Source organism: Phyllopteryx taeniolatus, chromosome 16 (assembly GCF_024500385.1).
Source record: "Phyllopteryx taeniolatus isolate TA_2022b chromosome 16, UOR_Ptae_1.2, whole genome shotgun sequence".
Classification (NCBI taxonomy): Eukaryota; Metazoa; Chordata; class Actinopteri; order Syngnathiformes; family Syngnathidae; genus Phyllopteryx; species Phyllopteryx taeniolatus.
Window position 1 is genome coordinate 20,118,742 of NC_084517.1, and position 15,389 is coordinate 20,134,130.

The window sequence follows — 15,389 nt, forward strand, 5'->3', positions numbered from 1 at the left end:
GTATTGTTATACTGTCTGTCTACATGTGTTGCTTAAAGCTTTATAACACATAGATGCTATTTGTTGGCCCACCTATGGCGTTTTATGTAGTAGCATTTAGGTAGCAGAAGTAAAGGCAACATTGGTGTTTTAAATATCTAACTTGTAATTCTCTTTATTTGACAGTAAACTTTAACTGGCAGTGGCATAAAATAGTTTAAAACGTTTTTTTTGTTTTTGTTTTTAGATTTATTCTCTCCGCCAAACTTCCGCTTGTTGTGGAGTGAGCTGAGTTTAGTGCCATCATACATCTCGTATCTCAAATTTGTGCTCTCAAGTTGAAGCGAAAAAAATGCAGGACGCCTCGTACCTCCACAAACTCCTCGGATCTCAAAGTAACAATGTAGATTCAAACAGTACAATCAAGTGTTTTTCCGCCTCGTGATCAAAAGTAACCAGTACACACACTGCATAGTTACTGTAACCGTATTTAATAAACTTTAAAAAAAAAAAAAAAAGATACAATATTGTTCCAAACACTGAAATGAATTGACCTCACATAAACTAATATGCAAGAGTGAGATATTGTTCTCTTGATAGAATGATCACCTTAACATCTTACAAATATGAGCATATAAAATACAGGAAGGATCAACCCTCTTTCTACCCACACCTCGTCATTGCTTCATTAAATATATTTGGCTTACCAGGAGACAAAAAAATAAATTGTCAGACGTTACAAACAGTAATAACATTGCAGTAAAGCCTAATACTGACTTGTGTGGATTGCGTTCATTTCTGCTGAAGCAGTAGTTTGTACAGAAGTGCTTTAGAGTCAGAAAGTGCTGAATTGTCACCATAGGAAAAAAAAAATACACTGCATTACTCTTTTTTTTTTTTTTTTTTTTTTTTTTTTAATTTGATTTAAGGGTCTTCGATGTCCATGAATTCCTTTTTGGGTGAGGCAGCACCCCTGTACCAGGCGCAAGAGCCGTCGCTTCTCTTGATGCAAGCAAAGTGTCGGGCCTGCTTGCCGTTGGTCATCTTCTCCGTCAGATAGTCCGTCCACAAGCACTCGGCCGGGCTGCTGATCCCGCACGGGACGGAGGTGCAGCGCGTGATCTACGGCGGACAGGACGGGGATCGAATAAACATCTTCGCTTGCAATGTGGAGCGACTGCTGGAATGCTAATCCTTGTTAAAGACAATCTCCACATAACCAAAGATTATTAATAATGCGCAGAGAAATCCTTTTGCAACATGCGCAAAGCTCCACACTTTAATCTGAGAGACTGTTGACTTGTATCAGTAGGTGCTGCTGTTTTGGTTAGCAAAAGAGATCAAATGGGCTCAGCATTTAGCGCTGTGACATTGTCTATGGAGGAGGCGTTTATTTGTGCAAACATTAGGTTTGAGCCCATGACAGAGCAGTGTAAAGGACACATTTAAAAAAGACTGAATCCATCCCTGGTGCTCCTACCTTGCAATCGCAGCCCATTTCGTAGCGCTCCACCAGGCTCTTCTTTTGCGTGGCGCTCAAGACATCCCACGGCTCAAGGAAGCTGCACAGGGTGACGTGCAGCGAACCGTCGGACTCGAGCCGACCTGTGATGGCGGAAATGGCGACAAGAGAGGACATGAAGGGAAGGGGGGAAAACGGAGGCATGGGTGAAATGCAAAAGACGTGTGGTGCACAACAACATAATGCTCGATACGATTTTCAATGACAGGAAACCCCCGCTGATTCACGAACAAAATTTTACACCTATCTGCGTATTTTTTGTGCGCTTTCTGCCACGTTAGAGGAGAACAGCAGCGCGAAGGAAGATTCCCGTAGTGGTCTGGCATGCATGGTTAATGATGGAGAAAGAAGGGTGGTAAACTCCTCCAGATGATGCAGAGAAAGGATGCGATCTCTGTTCTAGCGGTGGAAGTGGACAGCTGATAAGCAGTTACCGCGAGCTGCTCGGCGTATGTCAGACCGATTGCCCGAATACTCATTTGCTATAGAAAATGAACGTACATATACATCACTGACTGAAAAATGAAAATGGTTGATAGGAAAGTCGCAAAGCAAAACACACGCCGGCGTCCTCGCACTTCGGAAATAAAACGTATCATTTCTGTTTCCAATTTACTGAGTCCAAGTATTGGACTCATGCATTGCCCCATTACTTTTGTCTAATGCTGCCATTCACATCACTGGTAACAAGTTTTGCAGCGGTCAACTTGTTTCTACACCTCTATGAATTATGGTTCAAATTTCTCTCCAAACGTTGATGGTGCCAATGAAGTTTTGAAGTTTGACCGTATAATTATTGTACACATGAAATATTTACCTGCGATTAGATACTCTATGCCTTTAGCCAGAGTGACTCCACATAATGAGGAGGTTGGCGCAGTGTAGATGGCATCAAAATCCTTGTTAGGGCCTTTGAACATCTGAAAAAACAAACAAGTTTGGACACGTGGACTTTGCATACACGCAGACACGTGAACAGAAGTCTTTTACCTTGGTCTGTTTGATGTCATACTTAATGGGTTTGATAAAGTCACCGTCAGCCTTCCCTCCAACCACCTTCGCCTTGATGACTATAAAAGACAGAAGGAGTTTTGAAAGACGATTTACCAAAAAAGACCAAAAAGCGGCATCCAGGTTTGAGAATTTGGGGCCGTGACAGCGGCACCGCATGACTGTTTCATCAGCTGCACCCTGAAGAAAGAATGTGCGTACACAGCCGGGATCCGAAACGCACCGAGGAAGCCAGTCAGCACTTTGAAGACTAGAATTAAGCAACGATAATCCCCCCTCAAACCCTCGCGGCCTGCCTGTGTTTGGATTAAGAAAAAACTGGCGAGAGGGGAAATCAACTTTTACTTTCCAGCTTCCTGATTGAGAGCTTTGAATGTGAAGGGGGGGAAGAGAACACTTCAAGTGGAAAAATATGATTAAGGCAATACAGATGTGCCGTTTCAGCTCGAGCGCAGCCAAGTACTTGAGCAAAAAAAAACATAAAAAAATAAATAAAAAATAAAAGCTCAGTGTGTCTCTACAGACCGATCACATGCCAGGCAAGTTTAATATCAGTGGCTCGTCATCGTGCGGCCAATGCAGGTGACTCATAAGCTTCCGAACAGAGGAGCCTCGCTGGCATCAGTGCCAACATCAACCATGTCATGTCTAAAAATCCACATTTTGCTTTGTCAACGTGGCGCCAAAGCAAACAAGATCATTTTCCTTTATTGATCATGATTTGATTATAATAGATGCTTGCAGAATATTTCCTTTTAAGGAGATGTGCAAAGCTGACTCTCACAAAAAAAAAAAAAAAAGGGAAGACAAGAGAAGCGGACAAATGGAGAGAACAGTGCTGATGCTGCTGAGGAAGTCTCCAACTCCTCTGGCTACAATTTGCGGTAATCCTGCTCGCCTGACTTTGCAGAATGGTACACAAACGTTGCTCTGCTGGTGTTAAGTAACGTATGTGAAGGGGGCGAATAATCCAAAGGAAAGAAATTGAGTTTCGGACTGTCAGCACGTCGCTTGAAGCGGCAAAGCCATGGGCAAAATACAAGGTGATGCAAAACTAGCTTATATGTTTTACACCATGGAATAAATGATTTCACTACGTAATGTTTGCAATGCTACTGCAAAGTAGACTGAAAATCAGTGTATCTCTTTCGATACTGTATGTCTGTACTCGTACTCATAAAAACACTTACGATGCTACGACACTCGCAAATCTTTAGCGAGCAGTTTTCCGAGAGCGCGCGGTGTGTAGTTTTCGGCGGATTCAAAAAAACAAAACAAAAAAAAAGTAAACGTGCGTTTGCTTCAAACTGTTTATTGATACTCCGAGTTGAAGTTTACAGGGGGGGGGGGGGGGGGAAACAACACAAAAGAAAGAAAATTGCACGTTATGTATATGTTTAAGCAAACACATACTGCAGCTTTGTCTTGCAAACATCCGCTCGCTAAACGCTAACGCACGATGCTAACACACAACGCTTTATGCCATAGACGGGCTAACAAATCGCATCGCGGTGTAGATTTTAGAATAACAAAATGCACTCGACATTATTTGTACAGCAGTTTTAAAAAAACTACTGCAGTGTTGACATAATAGACATAGAACATAAAACAACATCATAATAACACAATAATAAAACGCTATATTTGAGTGAAATTCATTGCGTGTTCCATAGACGTTTGTGTTTTTGAAAAATATTTGTTTGACCGTGTATAAGAAGTGTTACATTTGAGTGATACTTATGCATTGCTTTAATAAAGGCTTGTGTTTCGAACAATATTTGATTCAAGTGTCATACATTTTCATCAAAATTGCCAGACAAGGGGGATAATCAAGTACTTTCGGTACTTTGCTTACTCCAATGAAAGTACTTGTATTTGCTATCGGTGCATCCCGAGTTGAATTCACGCTTCAAGGCATCTTAATTAAGTTATTCTGTCACAAAATCGACTAGAAATTGACCTGAAATGGCGTCCAAAATGTTAACTGCTTTAATTCATGTCCTCAGCAACCCCTGCAATTCCTTACTTATCCAGTTCAACGTGATAGGTTGAAGTCAAAAGTCTACTCAGATGTGTATTTAACACCAAATTCCCCTTTCGAGTCATTTTGTCGCCAAGTTGAGGCCAAATGGCGTCAACCAAAAGGTAAACACGAGTCTTAGCTGTGTCATTGGCAAAATCTATCTTCCCACTCATGTTATTTCACACACACACACACACACGCACACACACACACACACACACAAAATGCCAAGTTAGGAGCGTCATTATTGGAGAAATCGCCCAAAAAAAACACACAAAAAAACATTTTATCACGGAATCTCGACTTGATCTGTGTATATCGAAATGTCACACAAAGTGAAATACGCCACTTGAAACGATGCATAATAAAGACTCCCTTTTTTTTTTTTTTTTTTTTTTTGGTGTTTGTTTTCAAGGTAATAACGAGTCAAGGCGGAGCTGAACTTACCGACGTCCGCTTGGCAAAACGCCTGCTGCGGATGCGTGGCGGCGCAGCTGCAAGCTTGCGCTTCCTTCCACGAGCACAGCAGCACCAGCGGCAGCGCCAACACCTTCAACGTCCAGCTCATCCTTGATCGGAAGTCAAGCGACACCACAACCGTTTGTGCAAAGGGAGCTCTGTTGCGCGGGACTGGTTGGCTCTGCTCGAGTCCGCGTTCGCGAGTCTTTTTATGGCTGCGGAATCCGCCCACACGCGACGTCACTCGGACTGACTGATGACGGTTTTCACCTTTTCGCGCAAAGCACGCAACGCATGCACGTACACTTGTGCATGCACGCGCGCGTGCGTGGACGTGACTTTTTTTTTTTTTTTTTTTTAATAAAAAAAAATAAAAATGGACACCCACTAAATACTTCATACAAAATGACTGTTCTTTCTCCTACTGTCTGATCTAGCAAAGTAGCCTACAAAACAAGACAATAATCTGATGATGGTTAAGTTTAGAAAATATATATATTTTTTAACTAAATAATTGATGAATATCAAATTAATAAGCAAACCTCACATACATTGTATAAACAACTTGAAAAACTGAAATGTCCAAAATTTTCATCGCGATAAAAACGTTATTATTTTTTTTTTTTTAAAGTGAGTTCACTTCATTTTGTAATTTTTATTTTATTTATTATTTTTTTTTTTACAACAGGAAGCTTGTTGTAGGAGGGGGCCCCATGAGGGAGATTCCCAAATCCCGACGGGTCATTGCAGCGTCAGCAAGGCGTGTCGTTGATATCAACCAATATCAGCCACCACTAACCACCATCCAGTACAATTTTGCCACATCTAAAGTAGCGGCATTGTTTTGCCAGGCACTTTTCTGGCTTGCCTGCCCTTTTGCGGCATCTCTTGAGTCCAGTTGTTCTCAAACTGGGCTCACTGGACAGAAAGCCGAAGCTTAGGAAATAACTTCATACCGAAAACCTTGAAGTAACTGTTATGAATGAATGCACTATAAATGGAGTTGCCAAAAAAAAAAAATGGGGTGGCAACTACAGGTTGTTCGGCTGAAAAGCGTAAGGGAAAATTGAATCACTACAAGTATTTAATTTGCTTTAATTAGACAAGTAAAAGTGGAAAAACATGAATTATTTTCTTAAGAAACAAACACGTCCCCTAGTCTGCAATGTTTGTGAGGCATCTTCACGGTAATGAGCTAATGAGTTAGCAGGGCAGCTCATGTTGGCTTTGCGTGTACATGTTATGCCCAACATTACCGTAAAAGACGTTGCAAAAACAACTTTTTTTAGAGCATGTCTTCACTGGAAAGGACAGCGGTAGGTACTCGTAAGCAGCGTGGGCGTAATTTATGCCTCCGCTACCCTCTCTTATTTATTACGTGTTACGTTCACACTTCGACACCGCACTATAAATAGGTCCTCCTGAAAAATGATGGTAATACTGGAGAATTAAGTAACGCAGTGCCGAGAAGCCTATTTGCGTCATGAACTGACGCATGAATAATCCATAATTACATGTCCGGCTGTGACATCGACGGCACGAAAAAAAAAAAATCATGGCGTGTTTTCAATAAACAATCAAGTGGACGCACCCCAACAGCAACGATAAATCACAGCAACAATGTAGAAACGCAGATGGTGCAACATGTCAAATGAACATGGCTGTGGCACGCGTTGAGTCAAGTTATCGTCGTGGACTTGAGGGATGTGGTCATCCGCAGTCAGTAAAACACCACTCGCAAAATACTGAAAGACTGGGAAGGGCGAGGTGACATCATCTTCGAATTTAATAGATTCCGTGTGGAGGCGATTCCCCAGAACCCTGTGCCCCTTCTGTGAAAGACTCATGTTGTTATGGTCACATTCTTGACTTCCTCTGCCCTTATTCACGCGTGCTAATTGGCCTTTTGTTGGAAACTTGAGTGCGGAGTGGAGGGGGAAACGCATGGGTTTAAGTATTTTCCGGGGCAGTCACGTTTTTGAGCCTAAGAATCGCACAAAGTGACATGGCCTGGGAATTGGGAACCGCTTGTGTGAAAATTTACAAACGTGAAGAAAAATGAATTCCTTTGAGTCATTTTTTACCAGGTCAGTGATTCTCAAAGTGTCTCAGTCGTGGTATGCGGGCTCCCTAGACTCACTGAAATCAATGTTCAAACTCCATAATGTTACAATGGCTTATAAAGGTTTTAAATCCGGTAGAGTACATCTTGCTATGCAGAGTTTGGTTGTATTTTACTTTTAAAAACCCTGTTAATTCAAATACTTGTTTCTCAATACATTGTCCATGTTTGAAAATAATTGCTGAGAGCTATGCAGTACTCAGTCGTAGAGGTATCGCGTAAAACTCTTTTTCAGTATTTCAGTTTGCCTGATTTTTGTGGGGCGTGGCTAAAACGCCACCCATTTCTTCCTGTAACTTTATTTACAACTTTATTGGCGCAGCTTTAGAAATTTCTGCTTGTAACCTTAAGAAGTTATTCTCATAACATGACACATTTATTGTAGTATTACTATTATTATTGCCATTAAATACCCCTTTATTTTTGCACCGATTGTTGTATTTATTTATTCTAAAAAGAACTTATAAGTGACTTCTTTAATGACTTCTGTCTGTCTGATCGTGCTCAGGAGTGTTTCTCGTATTTTGTTTTGCCAGCAGTTGGTCCGCAGCGTTCGCCAATTACTGGCTCGGCATGCGTGTATAGTAACAGAGCTTTGAGTTGTTTTTGAAGGTATGAATGAATAGGAATTGTTTATACAGACTTTTCACAAACATGAAGGGAAAAAAAAAAACCATTGCGTTTGTTTCTAGGTTGTGTATCCTTAGCGGTGAGGGCATCGAATATCCAATGCGTAAAGCTGACAATGTACAAACAAGAAAGAGGAGTCTGTTGGACTTGGCCTTCTCGTTTCCTGACATCATACTTGGCTACCTACTGTCTGGTTTATGGCCACCTCGTGGTAAACACTTCCACTATTTTCCATAGAGGAGCCTATTAGCAGAGTTGCTTGGCTTCATGTGAAAAGAAACAGAAAAGGAGACATCAGATTTGATGCACTCAGAAGGACAAAAAGTCGGCGCAGGGTTGCCGTTCGGAAAAGGGAAAGTTCCCATACGCATGGAAATGTCATAAGGCGCCATGACTCGTCGGTCAAGTGGAATTTACCAGATGTTGGATGCAGTAAGAAAAGAGGAGGAAATGACATGTCAAAAAAAAAAGAGTAGAACTATGCTGTGTTTATCTGTAGTTTGGCATCAGAGGAATACCAGAAGCCTCCGACCTGACCAAAGGCTGACCCATTCCCGCCATGTCCTCGGCTTCGGGGCATTCACCGCATGACCTCACAACAAGACCGCACAGAGCTTTTGTCGTTGCAAAACAGGCTTAAACCTCAAGAGCCGCCATCCGGATTGCTCTGTGATAACATTTGGTTGTGGAGAGAGGGTGACTTTGACAAAGGAGTCAAAAGGGGCCCACTGACAAGTTTTGCCTGTTAACATTTGAAAATGAGCATTTCTCAAGATAGTGTTTGTTTTCAAACCAACGTTTTTTTTCTTATGCATTGCGCACATACCTGGCAACCAGGGGTGCATTTATTATGCAAACACAGGCATTTGCCTGGGGTCCAGGGATTTCTAGGGGCCCCCAAACCTCTTTTAAAAAAATAAAGAAAGTTTTTTTTTTTTTGCAATTAAAGCAATTTTTATTGTTTAAGTCTGGATTTAAATACTTATACTTATTTAAATATGACTTTTGAATACTTCATAACACGAGGTTTAATCTCTCTTTTAAGGGCTCCCCTCTCCCATTCTCTCTTATTACTGCACATGTGGAGACTTCATTGAGGAAAAGGACAGCAAAACAAATTTGCTGGCATGTTTTGAGGAAAACGAAGAGGAGTTCTACCAGTGGAGTGGAGAAGGCGAGAAGAAAACAAGCCATTTTTTTATCAAAACTACCAAAGGCTTCGACCTTTTTCACTGTGAAAACCAATGCGGGTAATCGACAACAGCAAGAACCAGACGCTCTTATCAGTAGCAGCAAGTAGCGCTGCTGTCCATGTCAGCTGAGGAGGATGCAGTCGAGGCAAAGTGGAAAGTGACACGAACGACACTTTTCATCACAAAGATCTGAGGATTGAAGCGGTCAAAAATGGTGAACTATATTAAATCTTGATTCATATTCTTATCAATTGCAGTTAAAAGCATTGAGATGATTCACCTTACCATCTAGAGGAAAAGCAATTCATTGTTCTGCCCGTCACTGTACGTCGCTGGCATAGATAGCGGAACAAAGGGATGATTTGTAATAATACTTTTTTGGGACCCATTAAGTAAAATTGGATAATTGAATGATCACTACCTTACTGTAACGAATTGGAACCAAACCATGAACTTAAACCAAGGCGCATACCGAACCGTGATTTTTGGCGTACCTTTAGCAATTATACATGTGGTTTAGCGGCCCCTACGATGTGGCCCGTGATAAAAATAATTTTGACACGCCAGCAATACAGTATGAAGCAATTCCATCAATTTTTCCATTCGTCAGTAACTGTTCACTGGTGACAGTGACAGACAGTGAATCATTCAAATTCTCCACTGCAGAATTGACGGAAACACTCAAGGCAATAAAAAAAAAAAGAAAAAGAAAAAAACGATATGACATTTTGTGCCGTGTCACTGTTCATTACGGTTGGTCAGCGAATGTCCACAGAGACTCCCGGCGACTACAACTGTTCCTTTTCGACCTTTTCAACCCGACACAAATCGGGAAGAAGGAGATTCACTTCCTCCATTTGCGTCATTTGAGTTTTACCTCTTTCGCAGCTTCTGTTTGCGCCCATGGCAACAACGGATTGTGACATACAGTATTTGTGTGCCCCCAAAAGAACTTTCTTTCTTGTATCACAACTTAAAAAAATTGAACATTTTAAATGTTTCCAGTATTTGCAATTCATGCATTGCGATTTTTCTCATAACTACGTTATCATCAAGCATCATAGATGTTTTTTTTATCCGCTACAGAAAATACAACTTTACGAATTGTTCTTGAAACATAACTATTTTTTCATCATAATATTCAAAACCTTTTCTCGTAAATGAATTCCCATAACTACATTTTCTCGTAGTATGACTTTTTTTCAATTGTCGTAATATGCTAACATTGTTCATATATTGCACTTTTCGAAAAAAAAATAATTTTCCTCATATTATATACGACTGTACGACTTTTTTTCTCATAATATGACTTTCGTAGCTGTCGTAACATGCTAACCTTGTTCTTGTATCTTCTTTCTCAATAAACACAACTTTTTTCCTCACAATATTAGAATGTTATTCCCATAACTATACAACTTTTTTCTCGCAATATTATGGCATTCTTAACATGCTAACATGATTTTTTTCTAAAGAAAAAAAAAAGCTGACTTTTTTCCTTCTTATATTATGACTTTCGTAACTGTCACAACATGCTAGCATTGTTCTTGTATTCCAATCGCCAGATCATTGCAGAGCATATCGACAAAAAAACTACAGTGTATTAACACTCACAATCACACTTATGGGCAATTTAGAGCCTTCACTTAACCCAAGAAGCATGTTTTATGTTCGTGAGAGGAAATCAAATTACAGTGCCTGCAAATTATTCCCGTAATATTACGATGATCCTCAGGGCACTCAATTGATCGCATCTGCAATATTCTGGTCTAGAACAGCCCAGCTGCGATCGATTCAATGCCTTTAGAATGAAATGACCTGGATGAATAAGAATATTCACAACATAAATAAATAAATAAATTCAATGACTTCAATGGGGAACAGTGAATCAAATACAGTCAGGTATTATTCACAGATAAGTAAATTATGTGGTGCAATATTAGCGTCTGGTGCATGAATCAGCTACACTGACCCATGAGCGAGTGTGTGGCGTCATCTCATAGTGTCACGTAATCCATCCGCCCAGGCATGTTCCTCCAAGCATGAGGTGTGCGGTGAAAGCAGAATGGCTACACGAGAGCGCGTGACTCATGTCGAGAAACTGCTCTCGTCCTTCAACAAACCCGCCGATAATGCAGACCAGTCCCGTCTCCAGCGTCGAGTTGTTGTGGAGAACATTTTCCCCACGTCACTACTGAAAGACGTTTCCAGTTTAACCCCGTCCTCGAAGCGATGGATAGTTGAACACAAATGGTGCAGCGACGCATGTAGACAGACAACATAACAGTACTCCCAGTCATATCCTGTACTCTTTATCCTCTGCGAAGAATGACCAGATCAATGCCGTTTGATGTCCGGGCAGGACAGACTGGCTGCTGCATCCAGGCAAGAAAGTAAATGTGAAGTATGAATTGGCCCCAGGTGGCCAAGGTGTGTACAACAGAATGAGAAAGTGGGACAAAAACGGTTAAATTCTTTTTAATTCTATTCAATTACCTCAGTACTGTTGTTACAAAGTATAATGTTATAGAAAGCAATTTTTTCCTCATAAAAAAAATATATGACCAAATTTGTTTATTTTTTGGGGGGAGGCTGGAACGGGTTAATGGTATTTCCTTTCATTTCAGTAATTTTCATTCATTTCAACGGAGAAAGATGATTTGAGATACAAGTGTTTTGAGTTGTGAGCATGGTTATAAAATAAATATGATCGCTACTTTGTGGATTTTTGTCAATTGCGTGGGGTTCTGGATCGTACCCCCCGCTATAAATCCTGAACTTGCAATAAAAAGATTTAACAAAATAAAAAATTGATGAACAAAAGAGCTTTGATTTTTACATTATTTTATGTGATCATGTATTCGTCAAAGATTCAAATAAATATCAAATGATTTTATCCTTTTTTTTGTTTGCTTTCTCAAAAATCTAATGTTCGCAGTCCCACTAATGAACCACTTCAACTTTTGAAAAATGTTCAGGTCTTGGTGATTGCTGGTGCGGCCCCACAGCGCCCTCTATTGGCCGGCAGCCCCCAACTGACACACACGTGCACATGGAAAAGGTGAAAAGCAGGTGAAAACGATTAGCGCATGCAAGTGATGTTGCTTAATTGTGGGTGGATTCTGCAGCCATAAAAAGGCCCTCGTGAACCTGAACTCAAGTAGAGCAAAGTAGTCGGTGTCAACTGCGCTCTTCTTCTGGAACGGCATCCCTTTTCTTGCACAACTTAACCGTCTCCTTAATTAATTGTTTTGCCTTTGCTGTCCTGAACGCTCAACGATGATCTGGCTGTTGAAGAGCTTCGTGCTGCCCCTGGCGCTGCTGTTCTCGTGGGGCCTCAAGGAGGAAGGCGCGCAAGCCTGCACCTGTGTCCCCGATGCATCCTCAAGAAGTCTTTTGCCAAGCTGATGTCGGTAAGTTGAACAGGATTCTGTGGTCTGTCATGGCTACCTCCTAAACAAATTCAACTCCAGCTCTACTTTCTAGCAGTTTGGCTTGGCTAAACGGGCAAGTAGATGTTCCATTAAACATGGCTGACCTTTGGTAATGTCATGTCTGGTCAATTTTCAGTCTTTGTGACAAAATGGCTTTGAAGATGACTTCAGAAGAGGCCTGCAGCGTTCCTTTCAATTCTGTTTTGTTTATTTTGCAGGTCTGAGATCTTTTAAAGGTAGCAGTTGACTTGGATATTAGAACATTGCTCATGTTAATAGACTTTCATTTGGGGATGCCTTTGCGGGTCAATTTTCAGTCTATTTTGTATTGTGACTGCTGTTTTTCCTTTCCTTTCCTTTTTTTTTTTTTTTTTTTTTTAAAGCTAGCTCTGTGCAACTGTCTGGCTGCAAATCCTCAAACCTGGATGCCCCTTTTTGTTTTTCAAATAAAAATGTTTTAAACTCTTTCTAGTCATCGCAGCAAAGGTTGTTGGAGCAAAGGCTGACGGTAGCTTAAATCCTATCAAGTATGACATCCAACAAATCACGGTAAAATATTTATTTCATGTTTCTGCATATATGCAAATTGGACACAAATGAAACTATATTTTTATTTTATCGTTTGTTTTGCAGCATTTCAAGGGCCCTAAGAGGCTTTTTCATGCCATCTACACTCCATCCAGCTTTGCCACATGTGGAATCACTCTGACCAATGGTGTCGACTATCTACTCATGGGTATTTATTAAAAAAAAAAAAAAAAACTTCCTCTCCCCCCCCCCCATGTGAAATCAATCCATTCCAGTTTAACTTTAATGGCACCCAAAAGTAAGCCTTTTGCTTACGAACACTGCCAGCTTGTGACAATTTTTGGGACTTTGGGTGCATTTCACCATGCATTCTTTAAATTTAACAAGGCCAGTTTTTTTTTTCTTCCCTTAATTTCTTTTTCTGCAATTACAGCCAGACTCCAGTCTGACGGCTCGCTGTACATCACCTCGTGCGACTTCTATCAGCCGTGGGACGACTTGAGCGCCATGCAAAAGCGCTTGTTGCAGCTCTACGGGCTGGGCTGCGACTGCAAGGTAGGAGCTCAAAAAGGTGGCTTTAGCATTAGCAATTTGTCTGTGGTGGCCCCTAATCGCACAGGTTGCCCTATCAATCGCACGAACTGCTTTCACAATGATTCTCATGTGAACATGTTCTTTAAATCCCCGTCGTTTGTCACCCGCAGATCACTCGCTGCGCCTCCCACCCGTGTGGGATCAGCAGCCGGACCGAGTGCTTGTGGACAGACTTTTTTCCAGTGAAGCAGCCCCGAAACTTTGCTTGCATCAAGAGACGCGACGGCTCTTGTGCCTGGTCCAGGGGTTTGACAGTTAAAGGGCGTTAACTCGTAATAAATGAATAAAAAATGAATGCAGTTTGGTTTTATTTTCTGACAATTCAGCACTTCCATACAAACTTCTGCTTTCGACGCAATGTTGGGCATATAACTCGTACCGTACATGCAAAGCCGACAAGCTGGACTGTTAACGTCAGCTAATTAGTGTGAAGATGTCGCAAATGTTTCAGATGGCAATAATACAATCTGAAAAGAGATTAAAACTATTTGTACAAACATTGCAACCCACACTAATTGACAAATGTCTACTGTATGTATTTCACAATTACATTGATGTAGTTCAGCTTTCTTTTATTCTGGACCATACTTTGGCTGCTGCCTAACAGTTTCAATGTAATGAGTGCCTTCCTAATCGTCAGAGTGGATTATGATGCCCCCGGGCCATAATTCCCTGTGACCAATAGATGCAGCCACATTTAAGGTTTCCTGGACCAGACCGTAGCAGCCTTCTTAAACTTTGATTAGCATTGAAACCATTTTACTGGTCAGCTGGATTCAAAACTCATTTTTAGGTCAACACTATAAAATGAGCCTTGTTTTTCTAAACTTTCCCAAACATGGGAATGAAATTTAAAATGTACAAAACTGAACATTATCCTCAACGGCTGGGAGCTTGGCAACCCTAAACTCCTGATCCTAGAATAAACCCTGCCATAAACTCACTCCAAACTCGTACATAAAATAAAACTTATCCAAACTGAGCTGACTGCAATTCTATTTAAAAAAAAAAAAAAAAAAAAAAACCCTGAAGCAGTCATGTGGTACAAGGAAGGCTTCTGTCATTTCAGCTCCTCCCCTAAATGAAGCAAGCCTGGACATCCAGCTTTGCAGGAACACCCCCTCATTACATGAGCAAGTTCAGTCTACAGTAGACCGGTTCAGCAGACCAGTTAGCTGGGCTGCTACAGCGCTCTGGCGTCTAGTTTTCTATTATCTGTGGGTTTTGATAATGATGAGACCATTTACCTTTTGGTTGATGCCTTTTCAGCTGAATTTCCAGTTCACTTTGGAACAAAATGACTGAAAAAGGCCTCTTGCTTGCGTCGAGAGGCAAAGGTGTTTGTGACTGGGAAAGGGGGACCGTCTCGCCCAATTTAGGATTCAAGTACATCAGAGGCTGTTAATCATAAATGCAGTGTGTGTTTTTATGGTGACAATTCAGCACTTTGACTTCCAAAGCACTTCTGTAAACTTCTGCTTTTTTCATGCCATAACTTGCACACACAAAGCCAACATTAGCTAACCTGCCAACTTTAGCTCATTACCACTGAAGACGCTTCACAAATATTTCAGGATGACACATTTTCGTACAATTTTTCTTCAAATCAAGTACCTAACTAAGCACCTAAAATATTAAAATATTTATGGGGTGGCAAGAAGGGTGCGTCCGATGTAACACCTGTTTGAGATCCTTGATATTTGAATCAAGCTTCAGCCAATAACAGGACAGCTTCCTCTCTCCAAAAATTTGGACTTGATGGATTTAGCGCCTAGACACCCTGCATAATTTGACAATTTGTGTTAGAAAATCTTCCTATTTCTCCTATCAGGTTATCCCGAACTGGATAATACACAGAGATGCAAAAAGTGTGTTTTGCTCTCTGGAACTACATGCT

The 15,389-nt window shown here is 41.0% G+C and overlaps 1 protein-coding gene, 1 long non-coding RNA gene and 1 pseudogene across 2 annotated transcripts; 2 read left to right on the plus strand and 1 right to left on the minus strand.

Moving 5' to 3' along the window:
* Positions 1-454: 454 nt before the first annotated feature.
* On the minus strand, positions 455-5,200 carry LOC133466461 (metalloproteinase inhibitor 2-like). The gene is made up of 5 exons (XM_061750191.1): positions 4,983-5,200; positions 2,492-2,571; positions 2,319-2,421; positions 1,460-1,584; positions 455-1,101 (listed from the first exon to the last, which is right to left on the minus strand). Exons 1-5 carry the CDS (start codon positions 5,101-5,103, stop codon positions 904-906), a joined length of 627 nt encoding a protein of 208 aa, XP_061606175.1. The 5' UTR covers positions 5,104-5,200; the 3' UTR covers positions 455-903.
* A 1,747-nt stretch (positions 5,201-6,947) lies between these two features.
* LOC133466463 (uncharacterized) lies at positions 6,948-11,577 on the plus strand. The gene is made up of 3 exons (XR_009784942.1): positions 6,948-7,081; positions 8,792-9,153; positions 10,963-11,577. It is a non-coding gene; the product is annotated as an uncharacterized LOC133466463 (long non-coding RNA).
* A 461-nt stretch (positions 11,578-12,038) lies between these two features.
* On the plus strand, positions 12,039-13,787 carry LOC133466462 (metalloproteinase inhibitor 2-like; annotated as a pseudogene).
* The last annotated feature ends 1,602 nt before the right edge of the window (positions 13,788-15,389 follow it).